Here is a 13646-nt window from a genome sequence, read left to right on the forward strand (position 1 = left end):
TTACTATATGGATAGATGGTAATAAAATATTTATTTTTTTAGATATATTTCCTTGGATAATTGCAATTTTTTTTCCTATCAAAGGTAACTGACTAATTGCATCATTAATATTAATACAACAATATCAATCCGATGGTGTCTTGGAAATAAAGCTTCAGTTAATGGTCAAAAGTTCGATTTTTTATTCATATTTTTTGAACATACTTATCACATATATCTTACTCAATCTATTTTATTTGACTAACATGATTTGTTATGTATTCCGTTAGCTTGAAAATTCACTTGTACTACCAAAAAATAAGGACTACAGGTCCCATTAATAAAAAAATATTAATGAAATTTTTAGAGTTTTCCCTTTGTTATTTGGGAAGGGGATTTTACATGTCTTGAACGAGACCTTGTCTCATATTAGGATATGGGGTTAATAGTACAAGAAATATGTGGTGACTTTAAAGTTTTGGTTTGTATTTTTTGTGTTCATTGACTAGACCTAACCACGGGTGCAATTAAGCTGAGTTGAGCTCGAATTCGGCCCTATTCGAGCTTGAAAGCTCGACTCGGAAAAAAAAATTAACTACTCGAGTTCGAGCTCGAGCGACTCGACTCCAGTAGTAATTTTCGAGTGGGAGCTCGACTTGATAATATATCGAATTACTTGAACTCGAGTTTGAAAAAACTCGATTTCAATTTTTTTAAAATTTTAAATATTAAATATATATATATATATATTATATAAATCTGATGGAGTAGCTGAGACTCATAAAATACTCACGCCCAGCTCGATTACGAGCTCGAGCTACTCGAACTCGAACTCGAACTCGACTCGACCAAGTTCGAGTCGAACACGAGTAGCTCGACTCTTTTTCTGCTCGACTCATTTTTATCCCTAGACCCAACTACGATATCTCGAAACTGTATAAATCGAAATAAGAATGGCCTCTTTTAAATTTTCGATTCAAAACTATAATAATGATGTTTCAAAGATGATGAAAGATACATAACCTAAAGATGATGAATACATATATAGATAAAATATATTATTTAAAAAAATTGAATCAATCATTGAATGAAATAAAGATGAATAATCATTCAGTATTTTATATTTCGCACCAAACAGAGTTAAGAATACATATGAGTTCAATTTTCAAACCATAACTAAACCAAAACCATAACTAAAACTACATGACATCAGAATTGAAATTGCATACTTCCAGATATCGAATCTAAAAGAAAATCATTAACTTTTCAAGTACTATTCAATTTTTTTACCAATAACATAATGCATTTTTTTAAGCAATAACATAATGCATAACATAATGCATAGGGACTACTTGATTTCAACCATACACGAATTAGTTTATTAAATTAGACATAATCTGAAAACTTTTCAAGAACCCGATTCGAGTTTGATTTAATATACTCGGCGATATAAATTAAGTATACATTAAAATCAACATTTCACATTGTATTTTCGTGGATGATCAATTCTATTAATGATATGGTGAAGAGGGAACATCTAAATTGTTAGGGGAAAATGATTGGATTAGGTAATGACTAAACTAAAGTCGAAATCCGCTTTAATAATTAATTAATTAACTAAAAACCACCATCAAAAGTTGTTGCATGGGTCAAAAGCGGCCCACAACTCAATAATCAAAATGCGACTACTCCTCAACTTTTCAAAATCGTCAGTCATTTTTCTGCCACTTTAACATAACAGAATAACAAAAGCTTGTATTTCAAGACCTGCATCAGTCCGACCTACGGTATCTTGAACACGAACAATAACGAATGCTTTCACAGTTAAATGAGGAGTACTAGAATACTTACAATTACTCGAAAATGTAAATAACATACTAGACGTATGCGAGAGGAGAGACGTCAGTTGCATTTTTTCGGGTTTATATCGAATGGTTGGATACGAATTTCTTTTATAGAGAGATCAAAATATATCAAAATCGATTAAATAAATATTTCACTCAAATTAATAAACATCTTATCTTATTACATGGATTGGATTAATGGTCAAAAGCCCATTCTAGGCGACCACGGCCAAAACAATAAAATATCAAATGCTAGAATTTAGCATTCTATAATTACAAAATATACACTTTTGAAATAGCTGGTAAAGAATCTTAAAACTACTCATTTTCTATATTTATTTACAATATTGGAAACAGCCACACGGCAAAAAAAGGAACTCAAATAGTGGCAGAGAGGTGGATGCCCGTTGCAGCTGGTATGGAGCAAAGCTTGTTGTCTTAGTATTGCCGAGGATGATAAGGAGATGGTGGATATAAACCTGTTGCACAGGATAGATTGTATTAACTTTTTTAGAAAATTTAGCCATTTGGCTCCATAAAATAAAAGCTATAAATTAGGTAAAAATAGGTAACTTTTACCTGGAGGATAGTAGTGTGGGTCGTTGGATGGCGGAGGATACACTGAATGCTGAGGATACACTGAAGGAGATGGACCTGGTGGATAAGTTGGAGGATATGTAGGTGGTTGATGATACGAGGGTGGGGGATATACTGCTGGACTAGGAGGGTATGATGGAGACGGAGCTGAAGGTGGGGGATATAATGCTGGATTAGGAGGATATGATGGAGGAGCCGAAGGTGGGGGATATACTGCTTGATTTGGAGGGTATGATGGAGGAGCTGAAGGTGGGGGATATACTGCTGGATTAGGAGGGTATGACAGAGAATGAGCCGGAGCTGGGATACTCGTTGGCGGATATGAAGAGACTGGAGGTGCTGAGTAGAGAGAGACTTGCGGACCTGGCGTTACCGAATATGGTGAAACTGATGGGAGATGACTGGTAACTGGCTTCTGAAAACACAAGACGTGTTCATAACTCATAAGCTTAGATAATTATTGGGACTCGTATGAAAGAAAAGGACTATTCTTGACTTACATAGGCATCAGCATAGTGGAGTATTAATCGAACTTCTCCAGCATGCCTATAGATGAAAAACACATATATAAGCTGTCTATATATGTATTTGGACAGGTCGAATATGTGGACAAACGCAGCGAACTTAAGTTCACACGAACAAAATAGAGTAGCATGTGCCATAGCAAAGGCATAGAGAAGTTTTCTTAACAAAGCAAAAGGCATAGTGCATTTAAACAAACTCATGCATGATTTCCCAGAAAAGATATACTCATCACAGGATCACTCAGAGCTCGCAAAATAGATGAATGTCAAAACAAAGTATACTAGCATCCAATCTACACCAATCTTTGGTTTCATGAATTAAGAATGTAAATCATTTCACAGTTTTTAGAGATTTTATGAGACTCAATCAGAAGCATGCAAGCTCTCTACGCTCACAGTGAATCTGGGGCTACCCCAGCAAAGGAGTAAAAGGGTGTCCCTCAAAGAAAAAAATTTATTTATAATTCTTTCAAATTTTGCTAATTTTGCCTCCTCCCAAGTTCCAAATGAATCGAGGAAACCCAACTAAACTCGTCACGCCCCCTCAACACAATCCATGATTCACCGCTGCTTCCAACCAACATTTTAGAAAAACTTTCGGGAAGCACATTGAAACAACTACGTGCATGTCAGCTAACTCACAATGCTGCTAACGCAGTCGCCAGCATACAAGCTCTATATGTACACATTGACAATCAGGGGCAGACCCAGCAAAAGGGGTAAAGGGGCCCCTCCGACAAAATATTTATTTATAATTTTACCAAAAACACCAATTTGCCTCCCCCAAATGAATTAAACCTCTCCGCTGAACTCGTTGGGTCGCCCTCGAACACAATTCTTGATATAGCTGATAAGTGAAAACACTCAGCATTCTAGTTTCAAAAAGTACAAGCAAACAACTACATTAATTTAAGCTCACTCATTGTGCTGGTAACGCAATTCGTAATGTAGTTTCATCCTCAGATTTTACCTTCCCTTTTTGTCCTGAAGAGCCCATGAGCTATCGTCGTAACCAGTGGATAGAACTCTCTGTAGTTGAACTCTAGATACACCAAACTCAAAGGTCAAAAATAATGAAACAACATCTTTAAAAAAGAGCCATCAAAGAGATAAAAATCATTACTTTCCGCTGCCTATGAAATCGTCGTAAGTCAGAGTATTTCTGTTCCACACATTAACACTGAATTCCCTCAACCCTTCTATTAAGGAAAGCACGAATTTCTCTTGAAAAGTAGGATTCTTCCCTCCATCTGCGCAAATTTCACAAAAAAAAAAAAAAAAAAAAAAGATTCAAACAAAGATGGCAAAACTCCTGAATAGAACCGAGATTACAGTCAGCAACTCAAGATACACAAAATTTCACGTGAATATATAGAGACAAACCTTTACAAGTACGCGTACGAAACTTGGAGCTACCATATTCAATACAAACGTAGGGATCTTGCCTGGTGATCCATTCAGTATTTTTCAATTTGTTACAACCAACAACTGAAATCCAATCCAAAACGTGATAATAAACAAATCAAACATGAAATATATAAACATAAAAAGCAAAATCTGGACATATATCGTACCTGTAATCTCTAGCGGTTGACCTTGAATGCCAAAAGTCGACATTGAGCAATCGATTAAAGGGAAGCAACCTCGGGCTTGGCCTTAACTCAATCGCTTCACCGCAGTAACGATGCAACTTGCAATTAAAACTCCAAATCGACGAATTGGATTAAATTAGAGTTGACAAAGGAAATTCGGATACGGGTTTTGGGATCGAAGGGTATTTATAGTGTGCGAAGTGTCCTCACAGTGCCCCGCGCCGCGTCAGGTAATTAACGCGTGAGTTCTTACGTTCCAAGAAATTTCCATGCAACCTTGGCTTCGAAATCATATTTAAAATTAAAGAGAGGATGTTTGTGTGAGACCATTTCACGAATCTTTACATGTGACTCTACGATATTCACAATAAAAAATAATAATATTAGCATAAAAAATAATAATTTTTCATGAATAATCTAAATAAAAGATCTGTCTCACAAAATACGATCCATGATCGTCTCATACAAGTTTTTGTCAAAATTAAATTTTTTTTCAATCATATTTTAAAAAATTACATAAGATAATTATTAATAATACAACAAATGGTCATATTGTATGGGTTTATTCTCTATTCAATCCCTCAATATATTTATATGTCGATTTAGTCCCTAAAGTATTAAAATCGACTCGATATAGTACTCGACAATCAACAATTCACGGTTCGAACACTTCAACTAATTATAACCTAGGCAAATAATCACTTAGGGACTAAATCGACATATAAGAACAATTAATATAATATATTACAATTAGCTAAAAAATCACAAATAATCATTAAATTCATTCCGTCGGCTTAGAGTCTCATCTCATTCTAAACGTGCAGGGTCACGCCCCCGAATAAAGGATAAGATATTGAACATTTTTTCTTAGGCAAAAACTTGTGTGAGACGGTTTCACGGGTCGTATTTGTGAGACGGATCTCTTATTTGGATCATCCATGAAAAAATATTACTTTTTATGCTAATTGTATTACTTTTTATTGTGAATGTGGGTAAGATTGACCCTCTCACATGAGACCCACTCTTTTTCTTAATTGAAAAAATAGTCAATCCACTGATATTTTTTGTGATATATAATTAATTAATTGGATATAAGTATTTAAATTCGAGAAATTTATTATTTTTTCCTAACATATTGAATGATATGCACTTGCAGGCAAAAAAATTTATGTGAGATGGTCGTACATGTCATATTTTGTGAGACGGATCTCTTATTTGGGTAATTCATAAAAAAAATTACTTTTTATGCTAAGAGTGTTGTTTTTTATTGGAAATATCGGCAGAGTTGATTCGTCTCACGGATAAATATTCGTGAGATCGTCTTATAAGAGATCTTTACGACCAGCTTGGAAAATACTTTTGGACAAATTTATGTTACCACACGAGTTGTTAGAACATGTCAAACGGGCGAAGAGGACGCGGTCAGCTTGCAGAACCCAAACTTAATTTTTTTTAATATAATATTAAAAAATATTTTAAAATGGAAAAATAAATTCTGAAAAATGAGCTGAATTTTTTTTTGAAGATTCTGAAATCCAAGCGTATTTTTATAAATTTACCTCATTATACCTGAGACATTCGAATTTTCTTCCACGTTAATCCAAAAACTCAAGATTTATTCCTATTTTTTTCATTTTCAATCCAAATTTGAAAAATAGATTCGTGAAAAAATGATGATCTCGATATTCCTTCACCAAATTCTTCTCAATTTAACGTCGAGCAAATGTTGAGCTTTATGTTAACCTAACTGAATTATCCCAAAATCACATCCAAGTCCCTCCTACTTTTGAAACAACATCTTCTAAACCAATAAGGAAATGGAAGAACATTGTTGTGGATGTTGGGGTTGAGGCATCACAAGGAAACATTAGATGAAGGTCGAAGATGAAAATCTCGTAAAGGTATGGTGCAAAACTTCCACCAATTTGGCACTTGACAATTGTCAAAGCAATACTAATTTTCAAATATTGGTTTGGAATGAATACAACTATGAGTTGTCAAATTGATGAAAAGTACGTTCAAGGGACAACATTACAATGGTGTTGCTATACGAGTGTTCGCGTTCCAAATAAATTGAGTGAACTAGAAGCACACAACTAAAGTGGATCGTCAATTGATATGAAAGTATTCATTCCAGATTTTTTTAAATCGCAATTTATCAATTTCCTATTTAGATTTTTTTTGTTTATTATTCTCAAGCTAAAATGATATTGGAGCAAGATTATAAGATTTCATAGTCCAATGAGAAAGTTAGGATAATACTGAGGAATCAACCAAAATGGAGACATGGACGTTCGAATAATTCAAAAGAGCTTCGATGAATGCTAGGAAGGAACTGAAGAATGTTGATGGTGAAATCTCCAACTTCTTTTTCCACAATATCCGATATACGAACCGCCGAGAAGGAGACGACGTGCAGGAAGTGAGCAAAATCATGGGAACAATGGGAAGAAAGACCTTCAAAAAGGTCATGAGATGAGAAGAATCGAAATATGTAAACATGGTGGATATGCTCAAAATAATGTGTGAAGAGTGGCACAAAGAGGTGATGTGAGGATTGCTCTAGAAAAAGAGCACTAAAAAAATTGCCCAAAATATGTAAAAGAAGCATGATAAATGCGCATATTATTGTAACAAATTAAAATTTTAAAACTTATGATAAATAAAAAAATACAATAATTAAAATCTATTAAATAATAATAATAAAAATATTTCAACATCTTCCTTCAACACCATCTCACAATTACAAAAACATGAGATAAATTTATCAATACTATGGTCAACATGGGATGAAGTCTTCATCCACACCATTGTATACGCTCCTACACTCGAATTAGGGATGGCAATGGATCGTAGCGGGTTTATCATCCCAATCCCTGAATTCCATCCCCACCTCCATATCCGTCCCGATCCCCGTTTTTTCGGGTTCGGGGACGAAATTTCAGTGATCAACTCCTCATCCTCGTCCCATCTCCGTTTCAAAAATATTAATATGACAAGACGATGACGGATTCAAAAAATTTCTCAAACCAAAACTTATTATTATTTATTATTATTAGTATGTTTAATAATATTTCAGTATGTTGGTTTAGAGGGTACGAAGATTTCAAATAAATTTCTTTTTAGTAGTGTCCCCAATCTGAATGAGGCCGAATTAGCTCTCATACCTTAAGGTTATACAGAGATTTACAGCAAATCTTTCATAACTAAATATTTAAAAGTATACTAAAATATTATGTACATACGACAAATTCAGAATGATCCAACCGCAAAAGCATTCCCAAACAAACCATTAAACCTTTAAAAAGGAATGAAATGAAATGAACACCACAGGGTTGTGAACTTTATGAGCATTCACAAGCATATATGTACATAACAAACTACTCACTTTCAGAATCATCGTCATCTCCAAATGAAAATATCGAAGCATCCGCAGCCATTGCTTTGAACTCACTCACCCCCTCCACTGGCTTTGATGCTTCGTTTGTCGACGAATTTACTCCAATAGCCTCTCTGCTTGGCTCAGATCGAGTTGAACCTGAAGTTCCTAACGAGACTTGTTCTGTTTTGTGAGTCAAATTTGCTATTTGATTCGAGCCATCTTTGCTGTTCGGTGAAGCATCTTTGGCAGTCAAAGTTGAACTAACTTGGGGAGGCTTACCAGACTGATTGGATTGTGAAGATGCGGATACTTCATCTTCGTTGTCGGAGAACACGTCGTCCTCTTTATTCGAGTTATTTGCAGCTGCAGGCTCCTCAACAGGGATGGGACTAGGTTTTGTGTTTGTACTTGCACTGGAAGTTTGGATAGATTCATCAGTAGTGGTTTCGGCTGGGGTTCTTGTTGAAACGTCAGCAGCATCATAATCTACGAGTACAACTTCGACTTGGAAGCCCGGGGATGGCAGTTTTCTCTGCACACGAATGGATAATAGTATTATTGTTATGTACAACAGACTGAGCGAGCCCTCGGATGAAAGAAGGAATAGAAATAGAAGGTTCTATGCCACAAAATGCCACTGTCGCCATTCACAGTCAAGACAACCAGTAACAATTCTTATCATCGTGCTGTTTAACCAGCTGATAAGAATACTCTTGAAATTGCAATAACCTCTAGCGTGGGTCCACAGTCGAAATAATCTAGTAGCAAAGCATGAATTTTACCTTGTCAAAACCATCAAGATCACTTGTGTTCAGAACTTTCCGGTTCTCGATCATTGTGGTGTTTAACCAGCTGATAATCAGGAAAACTATAAATGTTACAAAACGAAGACAATAATATCACCTCTCCTTTCTTAACCAGGTTCTGGTAAGGGAAAAAAAAAAGAGAAACATCATCACAACAGGGAAAAAAATCAGATGACATTAATTTATTATACCAATAAAAGTCTCCTTGGCGATCATGAAAATGGATTTTGAAATCGCCAGCCAACTCTGTCAGACCAGGCTCCCCAGGAAGGGCAAACACCATTATCCCTTTCTTAGGTGCACTAAACCAATAATCTTCAGGCTGCAAAAAACAGCACATGAAAAATAAACAAGTTCAGGAAACCAAAGATTCAACCACATTGTAACAAGTCATTCCTCTGATTTTCTGAAGGTTCAAAATGACTAGTTCATAAAATCATTCATAATTTCTAATGATGACAACTGAAAGCTAATTAATGGATTAATGAAACCTGTTCTCGTAAAATAACTCATAGGCTTATGAAGCATAAGCAATTGTTAATGTGCTATCTGCGAAAGAATTGAATGATAAAGACACGAACATGTGCCAAAATCTGACACAGATTGCAAGAAGGATGACTAACCGATGAATCCTTGGTTCTAGGATGTGTTTTTGTTGTGAATAGCACACCTGCAGAGTGGAGGACATCAGGTTAGAGACAAACAATTGAAATATGGTAAAAAATGGTGTCATGAGGCAACGTTAACTAAAGTGGTAAAAGATATATGCTGATACCAATACTCAAAAACTAAGAGAAGTAGTTGCTTTACAGCATAACTAGCATGCACAAGATCAAATATGACAGAGATAGGGGTTACCGTTATGATCAGAAACTGTAATTGAAGGCCTGATCCAGTATGGGCATCTATGCAGCCGGAATCCTCTGAGCATGCACCTGCATTAATGCAATTCATGATGATTTCGACCATCTAGTCACGGAGGACAGACACATCCTTGCTTTTCCATATACCATTTTATCACAGCATCCATGATGATGCAACATTGATCATGGGAGCAGTAACATCGACATGAATACTAAATTCATTGATTCCTAAATGGTACATACCTACGACCGGGCTGATTTTCTCCATTGAAATAAACTAAGATTCGTTCAAAATACTTGACATATCTCTACAAGAAAGACGATTATGAATCTTAAACAAAAATATACGAAAGAAAATTAACAATAATTGAGACAGCTGACAGCTCACAATCTGACTAGGCAGAACAAGCCCTTTCCCATCAATACATCTTTTCTGGTTGTAGTAATCAATTGATTCCTCCGCTGTGGGAAAGAACTGAAAAATAGCAAATGACAACATAAAGATGCTCATAAAACAGTATACAACCACAAATCATTACTGTTAATATGAGAACAGCTTATGAAGCATTCAAAGAACCATGATAAAACTAACCTTCAGGTACAGAAGAAGACTAGAAATCATCAATCCTGTCCTTGCCATTCCTGCTTTACAATGCACAACGACGACATTTTCAATATCTTCCTTCAACCATGAATATGCGCTTTGACAAAATAACAGAATGAGCTGGATAGGAGGGCAATTGTGATCATCAAACGGAAAGCTAGCCACCTGTAGAAATTGTAAAAAAGGATAATGTAATAATGACAGAGTAAAACCAATTTCCAGCTTCGCTATATGCAAACTTTGCTTCTTTCCAAAACAAGACATAATAAAATGCCAAAGTAAACAAACAATATTTCTACTATTATTGATAGAGCTGAAAATTTAGCCACGCCTCCATTACTAAGAAATGGGAGTTGCAGCAAGATTTATCTTGGTTTTGCATTACAATGTGGAACCTAAATACAGGCTACACAACAGTAAACTTGAGAAAAAGAGGGGGAAGAGGAAGATAAAAAACGCAAAAGGTTGTTAAAAGGGGGAAAACTGAACATCTGAAAGAAAAGACATCTCACAGCTTCAAAGGACAAGACATCAACCACAGTAACAACTTTAAATGGCACAAGCATATTAAAGGCGAGTATAGCACCTGCTGCTAACAAGAATAACAGGGCAAAATTAAAGAAGGAAAATAGGCACACTTAAAAGATTCATAATTATAATATTAGATTGGCTAATCGATAGAATAAGATATGATAAACAATAACAAACCTTTCCCTCAAACAATGATGCATCATACAATCTTTCAGAACAAAGGTTGTATACTTTGTATTTCCCCTGCACAATTTGAATATAGTAATCAAGCAATAGCAGTGGCCCTGAAATGAAATGACGAAAAACTTGTGGGCAAAGACCCATACACCATAATCATTCAAGGGTTGGGTGATGACAACAAAATTCCTGCCATATATTGATCATAATTATAGTAACTAACGGACACTAAAAGACAACATAATAATTTCATCACCTTGTGATAAGTTTCAAAGAACCTGATTACTTCCTCCATGTGGTTCCTGTATAATCCCTAAACATGATCCTTATTCAGTTCAAATTAGAAGAATTAGCAATTATTTGTGTGCCATGTTTGAGAAATAGGATTTGGTACCTCCACATAACCGAAAAATCCAGAGCTCATATCACCAGCGGGGAAGCCCATGGCAATGATGTTCTCTGTGATGTAGGTCATATCTAAATCAAATCCCCCTTCCTATAAAAATAATTGTCGTCAGAGAAACACGCCAGTTTACAGGAGCATTGTACAACCAGAAATACATAATGATAAACAGAAATTAACTTCCACCAACAAAGGAAAAAATCATATCAAATAACACATCACTGCCAGCAATGGAAGCATAAAGATAATTTTAATGTTTCATAATTTTTTAAACAAACGAAAATGGACTTCGACCCACAAACAGAACAATTAAAATCTAAAATGCATTCTGCCTAAACAAGGAAATAATTGAACCATCTACATTTATGATTATTCCGTAAAAGTGTAAGCCACCTGGTATCTTCTTTTATTTTGGGATACAACATGGCGAGCTTTGACCTGCACCGCCTTAACTGCACTTTTAGATGAGTCGACAAAACCTTTTGTAATGGTACCAATAAAGCTGGACTGGTTGGTTGGTGAAGTTAAATCAGAATTTTCATCTGATTGAGGAGATTTTGGAGACATGCGCAATCCAAACCCACTAGTGAAACGTGAAAAGGTTGACTGCCCCGAATTTCCAGAGGGTGATTCATCCTTGGAACCCACAAACGGCTGGGGAATTTTTAGATTTTTTGCCCAAGTGGAGATGCCAGAAGCAGAAAACTTCGAAGGTGAGTCACGTTGAGAATTATCAGGCGCAGATTCCACGGGATTAGACATCGGTACATCTGTAGTCTTAATATTTTGAGGATTTGACGAATCAGAAGATTCCAAACTCATTCCAACAGCTGAAATGTTAACACTTAAAGAATCACAGGAACCTGGCAGCAAAAACGAAATTATGCTCCTTACAAATAAGGGAGGGTGCATTGGCTATTGCTTGAGTACATTTCACACTGAAAACATGAAGAAACAGAAACTTAGTGAGGTTATATACATGTAGAATATACAACAGAGTGCCAATAGCTTCCACATATGAGACAAGGCAACTAAGTATGAGGTTGGAAAACATTATTGCAACCCTGAAGCAAACTCAAGTAACTCCCTCCAAGCTGATCAACAACAGAAGAATGAATCACCGGCAACTTAAAAAATGTAAACTCAATCGTAGCTGTATGAAAACTCCAAAACTACCCTATTTTGTTTTGATACGGGCAAACAGCAATGGAATAGAGATTCCCTACAGTTTGATAGGAAGGATTCAGGGTTTATCATATATGCAAATGACAAAGTTCTCCATTACTCGAAATCTAGAAAAACAATCTCATAGAACAAATTTACAAAATTCACCCACCCACTTAACTGACATCCCCTTGCCCTAAATAAACATCTAAATAGATGGATGGATAGGTGGATAAAAACCTGTTAATGGGTAAATTTGGCTCTAACATACAAATCTAACATTCCACTCATATCCCAATAGAATTTGTACAAACACCATAGCAAAAAAAATATCTAAAAAATTCTACCTAGACATAATACATAACATGTGACCAACGTGCTAATCATCCTCATGATTCTTGACCGAAAAGGTTACCAATAACTTCCGCACTTCATCACACTCAGTATATTGGCAATGGAGAACAATCAAATCACGATATATACACAAAATCATCATCATAAACAAAAACTGAATATCAAGACGAAACTACGGCCTATATATGATACAAAATAATAGTATTAATCCAATCAATTGAAAAGGAAATTCATTTGCAGCAAATATCCCCAATTTCTGAAACTGTTGTTGATTGATTCCCCCGCCGATCCAAAATTACTCACACATTTGTAACAGAAAATGAAATCAATTACAGCTCAGAGTCCTGAAAATTTGAAATACGAACCCAAAGCACTCTTAATTTACGAGCAGAGATATAGATAGATACCCGAAATCCAAGTCAACGGCGGCGAAAGGCCTCGAGTAGCGGTGGCTGCTCACTGCTGGAGTTCCCGCATACAGAATCGCCCTATTTTTTAATTAAATTTCTTTCGAAAATATACAAAAAAATACCTTCAATTATCAAAAATCTGTCTGATCTATATGATAAGGACAAAAAAGATCCCATCCTTCTGTTACGGTTTTGTAATAAATCGGACGCTGAACCTATTAAGAACGGTCAGTGGCTCACATTTCTAAATGGGCCCATATACAGGCCCAAAAATATCGTATGCCCAATTTCTAAATGAATTGTTGAAACAAACCTGGTCAGCGATGTGCTGTGACGAGGTGAAGAGCTTAAATACGTAAACGTTTGATTAATGGTTAAGAATATGATTCTTTTTATTATTTTTTTGGCTGAGTTTG

At 35.6% G+C, this 13646-nt stretch overlaps 2 protein-coding genes across 4 annotated transcripts; both read right to left on the reverse strand.

Annotated features, from left to right (window-relative positions):
• Positions 1-1962: 1962 nt before the first annotated feature.
• On the reverse strand, positions 1963-4756 carry LOC140828200 (uncharacterized). The gene is made up of 7 exons (XM_073191184.1): positions 4519-4756; positions 4328-4432; positions 4068-4194; positions 3915-3986; positions 2921-2966; positions 2403-2835; positions 1963-2302 (listed from the first exon to the last, which is right to left on the reverse strand). The coding sequence occupies exons 1-7, from the start codon at positions 4559-4561 to the stop codon at positions 2262-2264; spliced, it is 867 nt and encodes a 288-aa protein (XP_073047285.1). The 5' UTR covers positions 4562-4756; the 3' UTR covers positions 1963-2261.
• A 2963-nt stretch (positions 4757-7719) lies between these two features.
• LOC140828211 (phosphatidylinositol 3,4,5-trisphosphate 3-phosphatase and protein-tyrosine-phosphatase PTEN2A-like) lies at positions 7720-13419 on the reverse strand. 3 transcript variants are annotated; one of them, XM_073191197.1, is made up of 13 exons: positions 13228-13419; positions 11696-12240; positions 11294-11395; positions 11156-11212; positions 10900-10965; positions 10180-10356; positions 9976-10062; positions 9831-9895; positions 9583-9659; positions 9348-9394; positions 8916-9046; positions 8701-8770; positions 7720-8450 (listed from the first exon to the last, which is right to left on the reverse strand). In XM_073191197.1, exons 2-13 carry the CDS (start codon positions 12212-12214, stop codon positions 7917-7919), a joined length of 1932 nt encoding a protein of 643 aa, XP_073047298.1. In that variant the 5' UTR covers positions 12215-12240; positions 13228-13419; the 3' UTR covers positions 7720-7916. The 3 variants fall into 3 exon arrangements, with proteins under 3 accessions (XP_073047298.1, XP_073047313.1, XP_073047306.1); XM_073191212.1 differs by having other exon boundaries at positions 11696-12165; positions 13228-13414; XM_073191205.1 differs by lacking the exon at positions 13228-13419 and adding an exon at positions 13124-13142 and having other exon boundaries at positions 11696-12165.
• Between the last annotated feature and the right edge of the window lie 227 nt (positions 13420-13646).

This window comes from Primulina eburnea, chromosome 1 (genome assembly GCF_022965805.1).
Source record: "Primulina eburnea isolate SZY01 chromosome 1, ASM2296580v1, whole genome shotgun sequence".
NCBI lineage: Eukaryota > Viridiplantae > Streptophyta > Magnoliopsida > Lamiales > Gesneriaceae > Primulina > Primulina eburnea.